The 22,071-nt window shown below is 37.9% G+C and overlaps 1 protein-coding gene across 1 annotated transcript in view; it reads right to left on the reverse strand.

Moving 5' to 3' along the window:
• The window catches only part of WDR49 (WD repeat domain 49), a 149,285-nt gene that overhangs the window by 29,649 nt on the left and 97,565 nt on the right, over nt 1-22,071 (reverse strand). Inside the window, 7 exon segments of the mRNA XM_068545639.1 lie at nt 2,598-2,795; nt 3,569-3,756; nt 5,721-5,885; nt 7,530-7,628; nt 9,606-9,662; nt 9,665-9,714; nt 19,627-19,766. Coding sequence (XP_068401740.1) covers nt 2,598-2,795; nt 3,569-3,756; nt 5,721-5,885; nt 7,530-7,628; nt 9,606-9,662; nt 9,665-9,714; nt 19,627-19,766 — 897 coding nt within the window.

A 22,071-nucleotide genomic window follows, 5' to 3' on the forward strand; every position in this document is an offset into this window, starting at 1 on the left:
TATACTGAATCACACTGCACTAAATTTTGAATACTTTAATCAGACTGAATGTGATTGGAAAATGAAGGCTTAGTGTAGGAAATTGAAATACATGGTTGCTTTTCCTTTTGTTTTTGTAACTGCTAGAACAGAATTAATTCCACGAAAAGACAAATGCAACATTCAAATGTAGGTCAAAAGTCACTACACTGTACAAATCAAACTGGTTCAGGAAAAATTGCTCTGATCCTAGCTATATTTAAGAATTGAGTCTCTTCTTATCTCTGTATTTCCGTGTGTCTCCCATATCTTTCTGTTCTTTCTGTGAAAGGGTGTCTCTTCTCACACTATGAGAAGGACATTCACTGTTGCTTCTTTCCAGTATCTGCTAATTTTCTCTCTTTCTTCCTCCCCTCCTCTCCATTGCCCTCCCCTCCCACTGCCTCCCGTGGCCCTTGGAACTAGCAGCACCCATATCCAAGACAGCTTGACAAAAGCGGGTTCTTAAAAAAAATTTAAAGCTCAAGCAGAAGGGACTAGAAAACCCAGCTGTCCCCCGCTTTGCCCGCCTTTATTTTCTAAAACTACCCAGCTCTGGTGGCTCTTTTCCTATCTCGAACAGAAGGGAAAAAAACCAAACTATTTTCACGCAGGCTATCTGAGGCTGAGTCCTTTGAAATACAAAAGTAGAGATGTGGATGGACCTAGAGACTGTCATACAGAGTGAAGTAAGTCAGAAAGGGAAAAACAAATATCGTATATTAACGCATATACGTGGAACCTAGAAAAATGGGACAGAAGAACCAGTGTGCAGGGCAGAAATAGAGACACAGATGTAGAGAACAAACGTATGGACACCAAGGGGGGAAAGTGGCAGGGGCGGGGGGCGGTGATGGGATGAATTGGGAGATTTTGATTGATATATATACACTAATATATATAAAATGGATAACTAAAAAGAACATGCTGTATAAAAAAAAATAAAATTCAAAAAAAAAAGACTTTACAAAATAACTATGGAAAACTATCAAGGGTATAAAATGAACAGTTTTACTAGCACATATTTCTTAATTAAAATAAAATTGCAGTACAGATTGTGTTTGGTGGACACAGTTTATATGGCACCCATACCTAGAACAGCCCTATTTCTTGCTTCAGCGCCATCTAAAGGACTTATACTCCAGATAACACCCGCTTGAAGACACTCTTTTTTTCTGCACCTCATCTCACCAGAGCCCATGTGGCATGGCCATATAACAATGTCAGCATTGCATTAACTTCTCCAACTGCCAGAAGCAGCTGTTCAGCTCCTTTCATGTTCAGAATGCCAGCTTTGCCCCACGCTGTCTCATCACACCTGCCCACACACTGATTTGAGTTCCCACCCAGACACTCTTTTTCCTGAGAAAAGTCTAGCACTTGCCTTATTTACAGAGCAGAAGAGGCTGTACAGCTCTTGGAGACTTCCGCATTACCCAGCCCAAAACGGTCCACCTGCCCAATTTACCATCATTTTCTGATTTACCATCACCCTCCATGTCCTAAAGGGCTGTACAGAATTCTGTCAGCACAGGTTGATATCCTCAAGCCGACCTCACAAAGGGAGCAACGACAGACTTTGTCTTCCAGCATGAAGAGAATCGCCATACTTAGGGCATGAGAGTGGCACCTGAGGCTGCTGAATAGGGCCAAGTCAACCGGCCAGATAGAAACTGAGGTTCCAGGGTATGCTCACACCACCATGTCTGAACAGTGCTGGTTGAAACAGATCGGGTTGATATTTTGTCCCCCAAAGTACAAAGGGAACAGGAGCTGAGTTCCCATGAAAATAAACGGAAAAAAGAAAAGAAATGTGAGACAATTAATATTTTCTTTCTTCTATTTTTTTATAAGCAGGTATAAATCAGAGCTTAGTTTCATGGGAGGAAGGGGTTAAAAGCATGAGCTCTGAGATGAGCCAGCTTGAGTCAAACGCCAAACTCTACCACTTATTAGCTTCTGTGAGCCCAGGCAATTTATTCAAACTCTCTGTGCCTCTGTTTCCTCATCTATAAAATGGGAATAATGAGCATTCCTCCCTCATGGGATGGGCAATTGTGAAGATTACATGAAATTATTCATGTAGAGACCTTAGAACAGGAGAAACTCAGCAAACATTAGCAATTGTTATTTAGGCAGGAATAAATCAGACAATGAACAGAAAAGTTTGTTTTTTTTCTAAAATTTTCTATATTTGATTATTACCTGATTATTACTTGGCTGTCATAGTCATCTATCTGTTTAATAGTAATGCAGTAAATTTTTCCACATTGTAGTATGTTTCTACTAAATTTTGAAATTGAAGGGATCCACTTATTTTGGAGGAGAAATTTTTCTCAGAAATCCTGGTACATTTTGAGCTGCGTAGAGTCCCCAAACTTTTCATGTCTCCAGTGTCCACCACTTGATGGAACTGCCTTGGTTAATAAGGGAGGCCTGGAGCTACAGTTCCAGAAATGGAAGCCAGTGCTTTCATGACTAATGAACTTTAATGGCCGATGAGATTCAAATGGAAATCAGGCCTAGCTCATAATAAATGTCAAGTAAATATTAGAATAATAAAAAAACGATATTTCTACCTGACCAAAGATCTGGACAGGAGCACCACAGACATCAGTCACACAAATGCTGCGGTCTGCAGAGGCAGAGAGAACCAATTAGCGGCCGCCCGGCTCACACATCTCTAAGGAACTTATCCAGTCTTCATGAGGTCGGAACGATCTTATCAGAGTTGGGGCCTCTGTGAGTTTGTTCTTACTGGAATTAAGACAGTACTCCTGAATGAACAGAAATGCCAGAATTCTAAAATGTCCAAATACTAAATGATTGCAGTGATGGAACACTTTTTTTTAAAGTCTGATACGGAAATTGAAAAAGGTACATTTGGGAACAGCAATCTGTGATACAAATGCAAAAGAACAGCTCATGATAACAGAGGTTAGGAAAATGGTATTAACATTCAAAAAAAGGTTTCTAACTGATTTAACTAACTTGAGAAGTGGAAAGAAAGAAAGGAGGGGAAGGGGGAGGATGGAAAGAAAAAAAATCAACAGTAAAATCAGCTATTTGATGAAATTGATGAACTTTATCATGTATATAGGTCATCACATATTATACTATTTTATAGTATTATTAGAAAATTGAGCAGGTAATCAGTGACACAAAAATCCCAAACTAACTCAGGATGGCAATAATGTTAGATGAAAGGCCAGGACTCTATTAAATTATGTTTACGGTCTCATTTCAAATAAGGCATATCTTAACTGTTTATTCTCAAACAATGCGTGGTACATTACTGACAACACTGCATTCCTAAATTGGGGGATTGACTTGACGATATATTAACAGAGGATTTTCAATATTGAGAAAAATCTGTTTTTCCCCATGAATTATTTAAGAAAAGTCTGATCAATACATATGTTTTCTTTAAAATACTCAGATTGATTGTGTCTTCCTTTATCTAGAAAACAGACAAGACCTGATTCATAGTTATCTGCAACAAAAGGCAATCAAAAATAATAAAGATAATGTTAGAATTTTTTCAATGTACCTCTGTATTCCAGATTTTCAAACACCCCTCAAGATCTCCTGCGGCGAGGTATCAATTTGACTTATCAGTAGACACAATAATGGAACCAACAACATTATGAGCCAAAAATTCAGCCAGAATGTGCTTCTTAAATGTATCCCAGAACCTGACATACCCAGATCCTCCACATGACACCAGGTTGGCTCCCCCTAATATGTAAGAGAACCCCTAATTAGGAAACTACAAACACAAGAAACATCTTCCTCACTGGTTTGCCCTGTAGGAAGCATATGGATGTTGGAGAGGTGAGTAGCCCCAAAATCAACTACCAGCACTCTGATTCTCTCAAATATAAACTGGAAAAAGCCCTATGATACCTTCACTGGTTTTTGTTGAATATTAAATGAGATAGGATGTGTAAGATGTTCCATTAAATCTAGTTACCACTACTTCATTCATTATTTTGATATTATTTGGGTTTTCAATTTTGATAGAAGTAATCTGTTACTTCAAAAATACTAATTTCAACATTATGATAATATTCCAATTATCCAAACACATCCAAATATATCCAATATTCCAAACACATCTTTCTTAATTACCCATTGGACACGTATACCAAAGAAGTAAAATTCCTCTTGCACAGAGCTGGATGCATATACGTAGTTATAGCAGCATAGCTATTGATTCCTCTATGTAGCTGTATGCTTTGAATTCTACTTATGAGCTTGTGTTTTAATCTTTCATCAAGAATTCATTGTAAGTCCTTATGGAACACTTTCTTGGTTCATAGGCCTAGAACTAACTTTTTCATTTTCCATTTTTATATGCTTGTAGAAGCACTTTACCTAAATTATTCTTCTGTGGCAAAGTTCCTATTATTATTTGATAAATCTGTAGAAGACTTCCAATTTGCTTCACAAGTGTGCTGCCTATTAACAATCGTATCTGTTCAAGGTAGAAATAATGGTATGTAGCCGCTTCAGTGGAAACAATTTGGGAATACTGATAACAGTAAGAAGAATTAGTGTTGAGAGCAATTTCAGGATCATAGTTCATTTTGTACGTATAAGTGCGTCCTGGAAAATAGAGAGTTTTAGAATCTAACTGTTTCAAGGTCTATTCTAAATATTTCACAATGGTTCTAAAACTCTATAAGGGTATACCTTTATTGACTTTTAATGCAGAAAAATTATATAAGAAAATCATGCAGATTTTCCGTCTGCAAATTGAATATGAGAAAGTGAATGTGGAAAACATGGTTCAGATATGTTTCTTCTTTCAATCATATAACATATATATGTCTAGATTCCTAATGTTAAGGAAAAATATTTCTAAAATTAAAAAATTACTTTTTTAGGTGAAAGGTCAAAACTATGCATTGTTCTCAGGAGCAGATTTTTACTTTGGGAGCATGTAGGCTGCATCAACACCACACTAACACAGCCAATGAACACCAAGGGGAAATTAAGCAAATAGTTATTTAATCTATTATAATATCAAATAACTATGGTAAATCATATGTTAGCATACATCTTAGAAGAAGCTCTAACCAGAACTCTGACTTATTCTGGAAAGGATTCGTAGTTGGTAAAGACACCCAAGGCATTACCCATAGCCCCCCACCAAAAAAATTAAGACAAAGAGCAGGCAGCTCTCTTGATCAGCAGTTAGCAGCAGCTATTTCAAATTTTGCTATTGCCCCCAATCTCCAAGCTTCTCACTATTTTCTCATAGCCCATTTTGATAATAAGTGCCAGTGTGGTCATCTCAAGACTCAACCCTTCTACCCCATGTAGACCTAAGCTTTGGCTCATATATTTGGAACATGTTTCTTGCTGTGCCTTCTACCCTACCAAATCTCTACGCCACGGCTACAACACCAATTCTGATTGTTGCCCAGAGTTTTTCTCACTCTGATCCTGACATACGCAGCACTGTATAACTTGCACTGTATATAATAGCTCCTGCTCCCGGACCCATCCTCCTGAATCCTAACCTCGTCTGCCATGGCCTGTGGCTTCCTGTGACCTGGTGCTGGCTGTTCGCTAGACGCAGTCGAACTCTACAAGACCTAGATCGGATTAGATTGAACTTTCTTTATTGTTCCCTGCTCCAACACTTGACAATATATCAAAGCAGTCTACAGTCAAAATATAAATATATATTTTACCTGTGGCTGCAATGCTTTTTCTTGCTTCAAGGAAGCAAAGCCTCATAACAGCATTATTGCACTCAGTGTCCGTCTCAAAGGAACGGGCTCCCAGAGTAGCCTGGTCAGCCGTGGGGTGGGTGGGGCAGCTCTTCCCAGCACCAGGAATCTTTTGAGGCTCTATATCTGAGATGGAGAGAAGCCAGGTGTCTTAATGAACAGATATATGCTTTTCAAACAAAACACTTATGAAAAACAATAGGCTCACCCCCATCACAGCCTCCAAAGACTCCAGCAAATCTCACAATAGGTTTCCAGTCAACATCCACGGAGCCTTCGCTGTTCACTTCCTCAACCCCAACTTCAAGGATTGCTTGATTCCATTTTATTTCTCATACTCCATACAAGCTTACTGTGTTTTCCCTTGATGTGAATTAATAGGGACTTCATTTTATAGCTAACACCTTAGAGATCCTGATATGTTCAAGACAAATGTGATTTTAATATCATGGCATTTTCAGCTTATTAATCATTAATATTAAGCTTGCAAATAATTTGATGAACATGAGATATGACTATGTAATGTATTTCAATGATCATTCTTAAGCAATATTATTTTAGTGAGTTACCCTGGAAAGGATATTCCTAATGGTGCTTCAATTATCTAATGATATCATCTCCAAGCCACACTAATAAAAACTGGGGATATTCATCTCAGAATCTATAAATAGTCTGCACACAGTTATGAAAAACCTATACAGAGGTGTCTTCAAAATTTCAAAGCAAGAAATCTATAGCAGTGCCTCTTGTGTCTTTTATAAATTTGACATCATCTGCTTTTCTTTCCTATCTGTCTGGCTGTTTTTAATCATAGCCACAATTAGGTTCGCTATCAGAACAAGACTGTGCTCTCCTGAGGACTAAGGCAGACAAAGAGGCAGAATTCCACCCTCTCCATGGAGGGTTCAGATGAACCCTCATGATTAGCTCTTTGTACATAAAGCAGGTCAGAGTTTTGTGCCTGCAGCCAAGTAAACTCTAAATCTCTTAAGTTAGTCATCTTCCTCCTAAAAAATTACTCCCTTAGCTTTTCACACATACACACAAAAGCTGTATCTGATGACCAGTCCTCTCATAAGGTCTAACTCAGCCTCTGTGAGTTTATCCAGTTGAGACAACAGAAACTCACTGGGCCATGAGGAATGACATATTCATTACCCAAATAAATTAGTCTAAGGAAAAACCTTTAGTATCTAAAGAAACTAAAATAAAATGCGAAAGGCAATTGTCAAGACATTTTGCTTAAGTGTAAAATATTCATCTGCTATGCTAAACTCCCATAAAATACAATTTACTCCCATCTCATGCTCCTCACAGGTTTCTAAAGCAAGAAATAATTTAAGATTTCCAGGTGGTGTAATATTTAATACAAGCTCTAGATTGAGCCTGAGCAGCCTATCAAGTGAACATGAGTTCCCATTTTCCTACCAAGGAGTGCCCAAGGTTCAGCCAAAGGCAATCTGGCGAGGTTTATTGGCAAAAAATAAACTAGAAAGAAATGAGAGGCCTGCTCCCTGCTGTCAGTAATTCAGAAACGCTGATGTAGCATAAAGAGAAGGAACAGCAGGCCATGGAGAATTTGCTAAGCCAAGTAAATCTCAAGGTTCTTTTTAGTCACTTTGACGAGACAACGATATCACTAATCCCTTGTGCTTATAGCCAATCATCTATAATTTAGGAGCAAGCTGCAGCAGGTCCATGAACAAACAACAAACAGCTTACTGTGGCTGAACTCAGTCACATTATTTTAGTTGCAAACTTAACGCTCACCCGATTTTGATTTTAGCAGCCGCTGATAAGCAGGGTGAAGGACATAGTGAGCATTTTCTGTGCTATTGTTCCACAGAACAGTTTCTCCATCATAACTCCCTATTATGAGCCAAGACAGAGAACAGAAATTGCCAGAAAGTTAGATAGAAAATATGAACAACAGCAATTAGAAGAAATCATTATCGAAATAACTTACACGGAATCTGGCACTTCGTAAGTTCTCACTATGTATTTGGAGATATGAATGAATAGTAATTACTAGTGTTTTTATTACAATTTAGAACTTAGAAACTTCATGAAATATCTGTTCAGTAAGTGTGATAGAAATTATTGTTATATCTTTTTCATTTTATAGTAACAAAGCAGTCAGAATAAAAGCTTTGTAATGAGTCAGCTTGAGTCTGAGTCCTGGTTCTACCACCTACTAGCTGTGTAACCTTGGGCAAGTTATTTAACTTTACTTGATGCCACAAGTTCCTCACCTATAAAACTTGGTTAATAATTTTATTTTTTTCATAGGGCTGCTGTGAAGAATGAAAAGCACTTAGTGCCTAGCATATTACAAATACTGAAAAAGTGTTAATAATTTTTATCATATTTGTTTATTACTGAGTGAGGGCAAACCAATTAAGTCCTTCTGGGTTTCTGTTTCCTACATTCTTCATGTGTATGTGTGTGTGTGCGTGTGTGTTCTTTTTTTTTAATTGAAGTCTAGTTGATGTGTGTGTGTTCTTTCAATTCCTTCTCTTTTATGTCCTTTATTGACTGTTGCTTTCTCCAATCTTAAAACTTTCCCTACACAAAGTCCTTCCCTACTGCTCATTACAGAAAACATAGAAAAGCCCAAATAGCGAGGCTAAGTCTGACCAAGCCTGTCCTGGGAGGAGCAGTGCGTGCCCAGACCACTGCTCGCAGCAGCCCAGTGAGGAAAGCTCCCTAGTGAGCAGAGTGCCAACATCAAGTGGAGAGCAGAAGACAAGAGCTGAGTGGGCTGTACTGATGGTGTCTTTCTTGGGATTTGGAGAGAGAAGAGAGTAATACATGCTGAACTCTGCATTGTCCTGGAGAGGGCAGCCTGTGTAACTCACAAACTGCCCGAGGATGATGGGTTTCCATGGATTAGCTGTCCGTGGGAGTAGACTTCCAGCAGCTACATGGCAAATTCAACTGCAGAGTTGGCCCCCCAGAAGATAATCAGGCAAGTTCTGAAAACAATGAAACTTTAAGTGTAGATAGAGCAGGAAACCTTGTATTGTAACACTTCATAGATATCCAAGCTCTTTTCCTGAAATTTTTCATTCCTCTTAATTGATGACATTTTTGGTTCTATAAAAAAAAATTAGTCTGTCAAAATACAGACTTGATAATTTCATGGTGCAATCTGTCTTTATAAATTGGTTTCTTTGGCTGGAAATGATTCAGCAATTTCTGATCCTCTTTAATATGTCACGTCAAAGTATGCCTGTAGATCCTTTCAAGAGCTTGGATTTATACACGTTTCATGAGACCAGTCTTTAACCAATGTTATTTAGACTAAACTGTGCCAAAGAGTTAATGTGTTCCCATTATAAAATATCTGAGTGCCACGGAAGTGTGATTTGTACCCAACAGCCCTAATGCTGCTCCTCAAAAAAGGACAATGAAAATAAAAGCTTGTATTTACTGATGAGCTTATTGTGAGCGCTGGGTTAAACCCTTACACAGATTATCTTGTGCAATCTTCACTATAAACCAAGATACTGATATATTATTATTAATCAGAAAAAATTATAATTTAGAGTTTAAATAACTTGCTCAATATGAGGTAGTGGCAAGTGGTGGAACCAGGATCTGAAGCCAGGTAGCCAAGCTCAGGAGCTGATGGTTATAACCATTATCACCCAGCCCTAGAAATAAGGACCAAGAGTATCTCTAAGGGCAAGGACTGCTTCTTTAAGAAATCTTTTCAGAAAAAAAAAAAAAAAAGAAAAAAAAGAAATCTTTTCAGTTTGCAGTTGAGAAAAGGCTTTTTCAAAGTGAGTGAGGCAAAAAAAATACAATTTTCACAACTGATTGTCAAGTGAAGGTTCAAGTAACCTGTAACAAGAATTTGTGGAGGTAAAAATGCAGTACGTAAGATATCATTACGGTGTGTACTCCTCCCTTCCATTCTTCAGGCTGGATGAAAAACTGCTTGAAGTTTTTACTTAGAGTAAAACAGACTAATAGCCCTAGTAAAAAAGGATATAGCATTTAGCTGTGGATGGATATAAAAGTGATACAAATATTGAGTAGCCATCATGCACTTGGATGGTGTGATTTGAGAGGTCTAAAAGATACTGCTGCCCAAAATTTTATCCCTACTTGTCACCCATAAGGCTGAATTCCCACACTGAACTTGCTTTTGGATTCTCTCCTGAATTGTCTGGTAAATTATAAATATTTAATATCAGAAGGTTAATCTTCCTTTCATAATCATTAAACCAACCATGTATGCATTTATCAGATTAATTATCCACAACCAAGACCCTAGAACAAAATTTCTCCAACATGGAACCACCAAAAGGTTTTTGACAGTAACAATAAAAAAGGGTAGAGTCTGTGGGTCCTTTTTCATACAGCATCTTGAGGAACTATATTTGTGGAACACTTGAAAATGCCACTTCAAAGAAATGGGATGGAGGACAGATATGTTTTCAACAGAAACAGTAGTTTTTAAAAGGTCAGTATTCTGGGGCACTTCTGGTGAATTTGAGGACAGACCAGAAAAGACAGAGAATGAAATGTCTTGTGCCTGGTAGGGAAGGGAGGAGGCTAAAGTTAAATTTGGGGGGCATCAAAATATGGGGCCACCCTGTTTCCTCTTGATTGCAGCTCTGGCTCCCAGCCTCTGGTAAGCCTCTCCCTCCTTCTAGAGCCAGACACATTTCAAAGGAGCATTTGTAATCCCAGGCTTGGTGTCTCCACCCACGTTCTCGCTTCACCTTTCTGAAATCCTGCTTTCGATCCTGCCCATGCTAAAGGTCTCCCAATTGCCCTGCCAGTGTAACTAACTCCTCACCCTCTGATGGATGTGAGTTTGTTCCTGGAAACTCTTGTTTCCAAACGCCCTGCTTCTCTTCCTGCCTCCCCAACCTTTCATTCTTTGTACTCTACTTAACCTCCCTTTTCTCTATTTCTCTTGTTAATATGGACATTACTTACTGTCATTCCTCCACTCCCTTCTCACTGCTCAAAAGGGCTTGTTCAGAGATTTTGTATACCACCGTAATTTCCAATCTCACTTCTATACAAATGGCTCTTAAATTTGTCTACGTTTAGAACTTTTTCCAGTGTTGAGTCGTTCCCACTTGACAGCTGACAGTTCCATTATAGTTTCCATCAGCAACATATCGAAAATCCAAATTTTTCACTTCACTCCACAGGAGGACTCCCTAAATTCCCAAAATTGGTTAATAGACCAGAATTCCAACTTCCTGCATGTCTTTCTCTTCCCTAGTCAAATAAAATACTCAGATTCTTCCTCTGTGATATGTTACATATTCATTCCTTCCTTTTTATTTTAAATAACTAGTGACAGCTTCCTAGCTCAGCACTCACTAGCTTATGGTTGAAAATTTTTAATAGCCTCTTAACCCATTTCACTGTTTCTAGGCTACCCACCTCTGGTACATTCTTCATCCTGCAACCAGATTAATCATTCCATTCAGGAGCTCTTAATATACATTCATTCGACAAGCATTTCTTTCCTCCTTGGAAGTCCCTGTTCATGGTGCTGCAGGGGACAGAGCCATGAACATAAAGTGACTAAAATGTAAAGTGAAATGTGCTAAGTGCCAAGGAAGTACTGACCAACTGCCATGGAAATCCAGGTATAGAAATCACAGAATGCTGAGTGAAGGGGTTATTTTTGAGCTGGACCATAACGGATGGGTAAGATTTGGAAAAGGAAGTCACTCTAGGCAGAGTGGGGAAACAGCATGATCAAAAGGTAAGGCTAAGGCCCTGTTAAAAACCATTTCTTCGTTTTTTCCATTTCCCAGATGACAAAATTCAAATGTCTGGGGGCCTGTTATTCAAGATCTAATAATATTTGGATCCAATCAACTTTTTTAGAGTTTTTCCCTCTATCCTTCTATCCTTGGTTTTCAAAGTAAAATGTGAATGTCCAGCTATTTGAGAGGGCTACTAGAAGCCACAGGGTAAATATGGCATGCCTTCCTAAGCGTTCATTTTACTCAAAGGGTTTTAGGGAAAATATTTTTATATTAAAAATAAGGATACATGAATTCATGAAATGGAATGTAAAATTCACCTGGATTTTATAGATAGAATGCAAGTTTTCAAATAACTTTCTTGCTTGCAGGAGCTGTTTTGAGCTGTTAGGAGTATTCAGAGTCTGTTTCTGAAGCACATCTCACGTTCAAGCCAAGCAATACTCTTACTGCTAAGTACGCTTTGCATTTCTAGCTGCCTTTTTTTGTTTTTAAGATTGATTTATTATTTATTTAATTATTTTACTTATTTTTGGCTGCGTCAGGTCTTAGTTGCGGCACACAGGATCTTCGTTGAGGCATAGGGATCTTTCGTTGTGGCGCGCCGCCTCTTCGCTGTGGTGTGCGGACTTCTCTCTAGCTGTGGTGTGTGGGTTTTCTCTTCTCTAGTTGTGGTGCACAGGCTCCAGGGCACATGGGCTCTGTAGTTGTGGTGTGCGGGTTCCAGAGCTTGTGGGCTCTGTAGTTTGTGGCACGGCGGGCTCTCTAGTTGAGGTGCGTGAGCTCAGTAGTTGTGGCACGCGGGCTTAGTTGCTCCGCAGCATGTGGGATCTTAGTTCCCTGATCAGGGATAACCCGTGTCCCCTGCATTGTAAGACAGATGCTTTACCACTGGACCACCAGGGAAGTCCCCTAGCTGCTTTGTTTTTATTCATGATGGGCTCTTCCATTCCTCCATGGATTTCCTTTCACACACAGACCCACATCTACCTGTCTACACACCCATTTGTTAAGGCTATCTTGTTCTGTAGTCTTCCTTAATAACTAGTGCTGAAAGAAATATTTCCCTCTTCTGACCTCTTACATCATTTGCAGTTCACTTACAACACTTAATTAATATTATATAGTCTCTGCTCCTCTGCTAGATTGTAAGCTCTCAGAAACCAGGGATCGTGTCTTATTCTACAACCCTCAGTGGCAATCATAGTGACCTACACATATTAAGTATTCAATAAATATTTGTCAAATGAATGAAGGAAAAATTCTCTGCTCAGATGTTACCTCCTTGGGTAAGCCTTCCCTGACCACCCAAGCTAAAGACTCTTCCTTGAGTTTCTCATTCTTCATCTACATCATTTTTCTTTATTACATTATCACTATGTGATATTGGGGTCTTTACCTATTTGTGTTTCTTTTCTGTCTCTCCTACCATAAATAGGCTCTAGGAGAGCAAAGACTTTGTTTTTTCCCCTCAGCATCAGTAGTGCCTAGAATAGTACCTAGAAAATAATAGGCATTTCATTAAAACTTGCTGAATCAATATATGAATTATTTTATTTTTAAATCAATAATTTAATATTAATGTAACCTTAATATTAAGGCTTAGCAAGAAAAGATAATATAAATAAGATAATTTGCAGTTCTGAAATTGTCATTAATCTCATAACAGCTTTATATGCATATATTTTTAATTTTCTCTCTACCTATTGGTAAGTTTGGTTGAAGAGGTTACCTTTTGGGAATGGAGAATGTGAGGGTGGGAGTGAGAGAGAAGCGATCAGTCCATATCTCTTCTATTATCTCTCAGCCAAAATACAATGTCAGATGTCTTCTTTGCCAAGCTATCCATATTAACTAGGCATATTTAGGGAATACCACCCAAAGGCACAAAATCCTTTTCATAAGATGGTATAAAAAGCCCTTCTGATAGTTGACCTTGTGTGTCATAATGGTGAGAAACTAATTAGCTGCTACCTTTCCCTTGAAACGTAACCTGAAGCTTTCATTTGAAATGACAGTTATCCTTAAAATACCTTCAGAATCCACACTGTATTTCTTACTTTGTACATTTCCAAGATAACTATTTTTTTTAAGTTTGTACTTTTGCCAAAAGTAAAATTGAAGTGCAGAATGAGCCAATTTTTAGGCCATTTTAGGAGTCTGAGAGATTTGTTCTTTCTGACATTGAAGGAGTTCACTAGTTCCATTCCGCACCTCACATTTGAAATCCTGGGAATACTGCTACTGAGTCATTGTGTCTTCTTGTGATGCCGACCTTATCTCTAATTCAGAATTTAGATATGATGACCAACTTTGTGAAAGCAAAATTAGTTTACCTGTCCAGGGCAAATTTTTTTTTAATGTTTTAAAAAACAATCTCTTTTAGGATGAATGAGATAGGAAAATAACTTTTACCAAAACTTATCATGTAGAAATTGTCATGGTGAGAACAAAAGAACACAGTCAACTATTTGTTCCCTCGGAGGTTAATTGTTCATGTTTTGTTACTCTAATTATCATAAGAACGTATCCGTGTTCGATCCATTGCTTTTTAGGCCAAAAGGATTATCTCAAAGATAGAGAATGAGGTCAAAATAAATCAGTTCATTTTTATTCTTTTTCCTAAAATTTGCGGAGTCCAATTTTGGATACTGAAACTGTCACAAAATTAGTTTTGAGGGTTATTTGCGAATTTCAAACATACTCGCCCCTTCCTAGCCTCCAACAAGATTATTCAGAATAAGTCACAACTTTGGAAGTTTTCATTCTGATTCTTATCCTAATAATAGAAACTGACTGAGTCATATATAAGATTATGTATAGTTCCTTAGCAAGGCAATTATTAAGAATTTAATATCTTGTGATAGATAAGTTTTATTGTTGAGGAACTTCAAATCCCTAATCTCATTTCCCTTAAAAGTACTTTTAGAAATAAAATTATATCAACAGCTATTTACTGACCATTTACTTTTTAAAGGACGCTACTATCAATCATATTTTTAGAATTATTTGAAATTATATGAAAGATTCTCTTTTTATTTGTGTAAGTCTAGATATTTTACAGAAATAAAACCTTCATAAAGAGAGGTTTCTCCTTTAACTAAAAGAAGAGAAATAAAGTGGGGAAAACAAAGAGCTTGAGTTTATTTCTACAGAGAGTTGTAAATACAGAATCATGGAATTTTAGGGCATAAAATTAAGATAAAAATAAGATTAGGGCTTCCCTGGTGGCGCAGTGGTTGAGAATCTGCCTGCCTATGCAGGGGACACGGGTTCGAGCCCTGGTCTGGGAAGATCCCACATGCCGCGGAGCAACTAGGCCCGTGAGCCACAACTACTGAGCCTGCGCGTCTGGAGCCTGTGCTCCGCAACAAGAGAGGCCGCGATAATGAGAGGCCCGCGCACCGCGATGAAGAGTGGCCCCCGCTTGCCGCAACTAGAGAAAGCCCTCGTGCAGAAACGAAGACGCAGCACAGCCAAAACTAAATAAATAATAAATAAAAGAAATACAAACTGGGTACTAAATACAGATTCTAATTAAAAAAAAAAAAAGATCAAACCTTAAACTATTATGATTATTTGATTTCACCAGAACTATACATATTAGGTGACTACTTTTAACAAATGCAAAGGTAATTGATCATCTATTTACTTAGTTTTACCAACATAAATACAGCTAGGTATTTAACCAGGTATTTTTTAACTGACCCTATGTCAATTCACAACTTTGTCTCTAAGCATATTTTGCTTAAGGTGATAAGAAACATATTTCTAGAAGTTCTGAATTTGGGGCTTCTTTTTTCTGATGGAAATATTCTCTAGATATGAAAGGTCATATTCCTAAATAACCAGCACGGGCTCTCTGATTCAGGCTTTGCTTAGGCCCATTTCACAGTGACATTTTCCATATCTTGCCTTGTATGCGTCGACTCCCCAACTAGCATGTGATGCCCTTGAAGGAAGGAATCCTGCTTCTTCACTTTCAGTCCATCATTGTTCCTAACTCCATGCTTTCCATCTAGGTGCAGTTTAAAGATATTTGTGGAAAGGAAAGGGGAAAAATCATGGTAAGCTAAAACTCTAAGGTATTGTTAAGTTGATAAATGTGTTTTTTTATGTGTTTCTTCAAATGCACAAAACTGATTCATTAGCTTTGACCGACATGGCCAACCTGCTCATTCATATCATTTATTTAAAAGAATATAATTGATCTCCCAAGATTTAATGACTCCATCTGTAACTCGGGAATGGTGGAAAGAGCATGGACCTTGGCATAGAATTCTAACTCGGCTGCCTGCTAGCCTTGGCCAGGCTACCCAACCTCTTCAAGCCTTGCCTCCTCCTTTGTGAAAGAGAATTGGTAATACTTAGCTTTCTGGCTTACTGTAATGAGAGAATAGATTTGAATAGCTACTCTGCTTTCCTGTAATTTGGAGTGTAATTACTGGGTAATCAATCTCTCTAATCCTCAGATTCCCTGTCTATTCAATAAACGTTAATTAAGCCATTCAACAAATATCATTGAGCATCTAATAAGCCCCAGAAACTATATATAAATATATATATATATACATATATATATAGCATATGTATATATATATATGCTTATTAAATGCTCAATATATATATTCCTAGGTTAAATAAAGTACAGGAAACTAAACAACACAAAGACAAAAGGGGGCATATTTCCACCCTGGGAGTAAAGGGAAACGTTCTGGTGGAAAAGATACATGAATGAGACTTGAAATAGGAATAAACATTAGCCACATGAAAAATATTTGGAGAGAGTTCTAGATAAGGGGAGAGAATAAAGGCATGGGGTTGAGAAACAGTACGGTTTGTATGGAAACAGTCTGACAGCAGGTTGTTATTTGAGTTTAGAATGTACACAAGAATGGGTGAGTATGAAGCTCAGAACAGTCCAGGCCAGAGGGCGTTTCGTGGGTTTTTTTGTAGACACTTTAAAAAGCTTTAAACAAGGAAGTGACATAGACAGATCGCATTGTAGAAAGGAATCACTGTAGAAATCATTAAAATGAGCAAATCTATTTAAGAGGTAAAAGGGAAGCGTTACTAGAGGAAAGGACAAATAAGAAGGCTGTGACATTCATGTATGTAGAAATGATGCTCTGAATTATACAGTTTAGTAGTAATAGGTACAAATTTGAAAAAATATTTAGAATATAAAATAGATAAGGCTTAGCGACTACTTGGTTGTGAAGTTGAGTGAGAAGGGAAAACCAAGGTGGATGAACAGGTGTCTAGCAATTAACTGAAGCTCCGAATCTAAGAGAAGAAGCAGATTTGGGGAAAGGGAATGAATAATACATTCAGTTTAGAATATGTAGAATTTGGGATTGCAGTCAGACGCATCCAGCAAGCAAATGGATAAGTGAGCTTAGAGAGATAAGAGCTGAAGATAGAGATTTGAGATATCTACAAAATATTGCCTACCTTCCGAGAGGAAGCTAAAGATTAGGTTAGATAGTGTATGTAAAGTGCATAATGCTACAAAGCACTATGAATAAAATAAATTGGATGGCATATTTATGTACCTAACTCAATAAATGTAATTTCTATTCCATCTTGGGCAGAATTATCAGACCAATTTCTTTATTTAAATAGAGCCTAAAGTTAAAGTTACAGTATAACTTAACAGCCTCCTCTGGGTTTTAAAGAAAGCTTAATAAGCTGACGGTCAATCTTCCAGTTATTTCTTCTCAAATCACTAAACTATTATGGAGTTGGCTTAATGGACCATCCTCCCCAAGCCAGAACCAAAAAACTGACCTGTTCTCTTGCCTCTTTTGTTAAATGCCTCTTGGTTAAAAAAAAGACCCTGCAAAGATCCTGCAAAATCCATCCTAACGTAAGACCTTCTACTTAGGAAATATAATTTTTAAATTCATCAACATGAAAGTAAAACAATATAATTGGGAATGCATTCATTCAATTTTCAATTCCAACCACAGGGATCCAAGTCCTGACAACCTTGTGGAAGATGGAAAAGATGGAGGAAAATGAGAGGAGTGGTAAGTTTTCCTCCACTCATTTCAATCCTCCCAAAAATTCCTCCCCAAGATTATAGAAAGTGACCACCCACCATGTTGGGGAAGCTAGTAAAGTAGTCTTGTTCAGGCTTCAGATGTGGCACTAGGCCTCTCCCTGACGGGACAATGACGCTAAAGCTGGCTGCCTGCCAAACTGCTGAGCTACACCCAGGCCAGCAAGGGTGGCACTAGCACACACTGTAAACCATTAGATAAGATAGGGAGTAAGTCATGGGACTTCTTGAACCTTGAGGGTCTGGCCAGCCCCCGGGGATCAAGAACATTCTCAGACTTAAGAGTTAAGACCAAGGCATTTACGACAACAACCAGAGCTGCAAACTTGCACATAGGTTGATTGTTATCAGCCTGTGGCCTGGTGCTAAAAGCTGGGCTCCTTTGAGTGGCAAACTGAAGTCTCAGCAATGGGGTGGACACACCGCCTGGGACCTTCCCAACTGGGACTCCAGATTGCTGTTCAAGGGACTTCCCAGCGCTGCTTGGATCTGGATGTAGCTGCTTCCCCAATTCGGTGATGTATAAACCTGTCTTTACCATTCTTTCTTAGTTAGTTATACTATTCTTTTCTTAATTAGTATACTGTAATCTTTGTTCATTCAATAAACTCTCTCTAAATTCTTGTTTGAGCATAGAGTGGTTATTTTGCCAGCGAATCCTACTAACCTTGAAACCGAAAGTAAGGCTTTCAGCAAAACACACCAGTACAGGTCAAATCATTGGGTGCTCTTTTAAACCACTTTTGGATGACTCTATATATCTAATCTTTAAAAATTTCCCCCTGTAACCAATTAAAAAACCTCACATTTGATGCTATTTCTAGCCATGGATGTATAAAAAATATAACTAAGAAAATGGTGTGTCTCCATAGTTTTGACTAACGCTGATTAATTTTTAAAGTTCTTTTTTGTTACGTTCACAATTTAAAGTGGCTCAGCTGTATACTACACATCTACCCTGCCATGATATTAGAGAACTTCACTTATTCATTGCCATAGCCTAATTATAGAGATCATTAGGCCGTAGTCTGCTGGAGTGGTTATGAGTCATCGATGGATCATGATTACTCCCAGGGATGTGAAGAAGCTGTACCTTTCAAAGGTGGGGATGATTAAATTAGTTCTTAATAGCACGTAGAATATACGTGCTATTAAGAACTATAATTAATGAACTATGCTTTCTTTACTTATAGTCAAACAACCCCTGAAAACTAAGCTGTGTGTGTGTGTCACTATATTTTCTAGTCTGTGTGTTTACATTTGCATTAGGCAAAAGCCTTCCCTATGACTGATAAAAATCCCCAAATAAATACTGCTGGTCTTCTAGTATAAAATCTGATTTAGTCCCACTTCAAACCATTAAGATCATATTTCTATAGTGAATAATCTTGGTCAAATTACCTATTAGAGCAATATTTTGTGAACTGTTGAATTTATGGACAATATATTTTCAAAACACATCACACTTTAATTTTCCTAGTGCTTATACAATGCCATAGAAAAGGCCATTTATGATCCCTTAGTTCTCTCAGGAAAAGAGGAAAGAAAACTAATTTTCCTTATAATGAATGGGAAAATTGCTCCTTGAGAAGAGTAAGTGGGCTGTGAAAGGCCCTTCTCTGCACTGATATGAAGGAGGTGCTAACATAGATTTCAGCAGGCTGTTCCCCTCTTGTGCTGTCATTTAAACTAAGTAACAAAAGAAGAAGGAATGAGTTCCTTTTACAGTTGAAGGAATGCAATTTATACATTAAGAATTTATTGACTATAAAATTTGGGAAACTTTTGGATTTAATCCCCAGGAAGTGGTATTATGTTTCTATCTGGAATGGTTAAAGAAGATTCCCAAAGCCAGGAGAAAGCAATGTAACACTTCTCAAAGCCACTCAAAGTACATGATCTTAAAATATTTTATTCACAAGCATTCAGTCAATTCCAAATAGAGTTTCACTCACCTAGGTCACCAGCGAGTTAAAGATGCAGAATCAGTCAGGATTTCTATGTTCTTTTTTCTTTTAGATTTTGATTTAAATAAAACTTTCTCCTTTTACCTTCCTACAGTTTTGCATGAAGCACATCATACCTGTCCCAGCCTGTAACCAGAATTGTCTTCTTAAGAACCAGGATGTGTGAAATATCCAAAGCTCCCTCTTGCCCAACATTTAGTGTGTGGTGACAATAGCCATTGAGGTCCCAGACCTTCAAGAGAAATATTAAAATCAGCTTTGAGACAAGAGAAGAAAATGTCTTCTTCAATGAGTACATTAACAGGGTGTAATAGGATTATTTTACACGTTTTTGTTTACATCCTGGACTAGGGTTGATTCACTTGAGATACATAATAATTAAAGAAAATCCTCTCACCATTTGAATTTAGCTATTATATTTATTACTCATTTTGTAACCTTATCAGTCTATTCTAATATTGTTGATTCAAAGGCTATAAATAAATGTATATTTTTTAGGGGGAGACAATACAAAATCATGAAAAGCCACATTTTGGGGTCTGTCAAAATCCTGGTTCTTTCTCAAAGTGTCTTTCTAAATTTTGGTTTCCTCATTTATGACACAGGACCTTTACTCTTCAGGCCTGCTTGGAATTTTAAACATCTAATCCAGAGCCTGAAACACAGTCATCATGTCCTAGGTTTCCTATCTTCTGCCAATAAAACCTCCTGTTGACAGTGCATGCCAGACCCAAGCCCACAGAAGCACAAGCAATTCCAGTTTACCTCCTCAGGCAGTGGGTGAGGATGTAGACCTGATGGGTGTACTTTAAGAGAGGAGGTCATTAGGTCACCAGCAGTTAAAACTAAGCCCTGCTATGAAACATTATTGGTTCATCATCAAAGAGCAAGTTGGCACCTTCTATCAAGATTAAAACACATATACACTTTGCCTCAAAAATTCAACTTCTAGAAAATCAGCACACAGAGACACTTACATGTATGAAATGACATATTTTGAAGGATATTCTGGATGCTTTGTTTACAAAAGCTAAAGATTTAAGTCAACTTAATTGCTCACTAACAAGAGACTGAACATCAGAATATGGAATATCTACAGTAGCATATAATGTAACTATTAAGAAGAATGAGTCACCTCCAAGTGTCTAAGCTTTGCCCAGAGTCGACCAGCTATGGAAACTTAAAGCAAGTTGCTTTATCTCCTTGGGCTTCAGTTTCCTCCTCTGGTATAATATTAGTACCAACCATGTAGAGGTGTGTGTGTGTAAAGTGCTTAGGACAGTGCCTGGTTCACAGTAACCATGTGATAAAATTTAACTAACATCATTATTGTTGTTGTTTGCATTCATATGAATCAATGTCCAATACAGGGAAATGCAAAATGCAGAAGAGCATGGACAGTGGACTGCCACTGAGAAAAAAATGGTGCTCATAGTCTAGAAAGATGTACAAGAAACTAGTACCACTGGTAGCCACAAGGGAGGAGCTGGGAACAGGGGTGACAAAGAGACTTTCTTTTCACTGTATATCCCTTTTATGTTTAAAATTTTATTGTGTGCATACATTATTCAAAACAATTAATTTAAAAACAGACACTTCAAAACCGTGATAAATAGAGCAATACTTTTAAATCTTTGATTGCATAGGTACTGGGTTTTAGATTCTAAATTATAAATGAGATTGGAAAATATCATTCATTCTTGTTTCTTCATAGAATGTGGCCAGCGCAGCTCAACCTTGATTTATGCATCTTACATACCTACACTGAAATTGCCAAAGTTCAGAATTCTGTTGTGCTATTGTGATAAAGATAAATGTACCTTCAAAAGCTGTGATTGTAATACTAAATCCACATTAACTTCTAATATGTCAAGGCTTGAGCTGAGACATTGAGGGGTATACATGCTCTTCACCCACATCACTTTGTTCTCCTCTAAATATGGCTCTTACCAAGTCCACCTAAAATAATACCCACAAAAAAGTATTGTAAAGACGTGACTGTCTCCAGATCCTATCAAGCTGTGACCCTTAGCTGGGACCATTTTTGCAACCATCTACAGGTCTGCCCTACCCTAGACTCTATGACCAGTTATTCCTAAGATAGGGATAAAAATAACCTAATCCATTCCCTTCATTTTTCACTTCAGCCTTGTATCCAAGGACTGGTAAGTGGGCTTCTCACTTGTTCCTTTTGCCTAAGCCACTAATACTCCAGTTCCAGTTATTCTTGTGTTATTCTACCTTGACTATTGGGATTGGGATTATCCCATTACCTTCCCACATTTTACCAGTTCTCCCATGAACTAGATTACTTTACTTAAACACATGCTTCCAGCCCACACCTCATACCATTAACCTTCCCAGCAGCCACGTTCTGCTGATTTCTAGAGATTCTCACTGCAACATGCTTCACACTGACCGTTGCAGCCTGGAATCTCCCGGAATACTTGCCCCCAACTTCCATAATGTTCTACCTACATATCCAGGAAGCTTTCCACTACCCTCCCATGCAGCCTACCTGAATGCATCTTACAACC

Source organism: Eschrichtius robustus, chromosome 6, assembly GCF_028021215.1.
Source record: "Eschrichtius robustus isolate mEscRob2 chromosome 6, mEscRob2.pri, whole genome shotgun sequence".
Lineage (NCBI taxonomy): Eukaryota > Metazoa > Chordata > Mammalia > Artiodactyla > Eschrichtiidae > Eschrichtius > Eschrichtius robustus.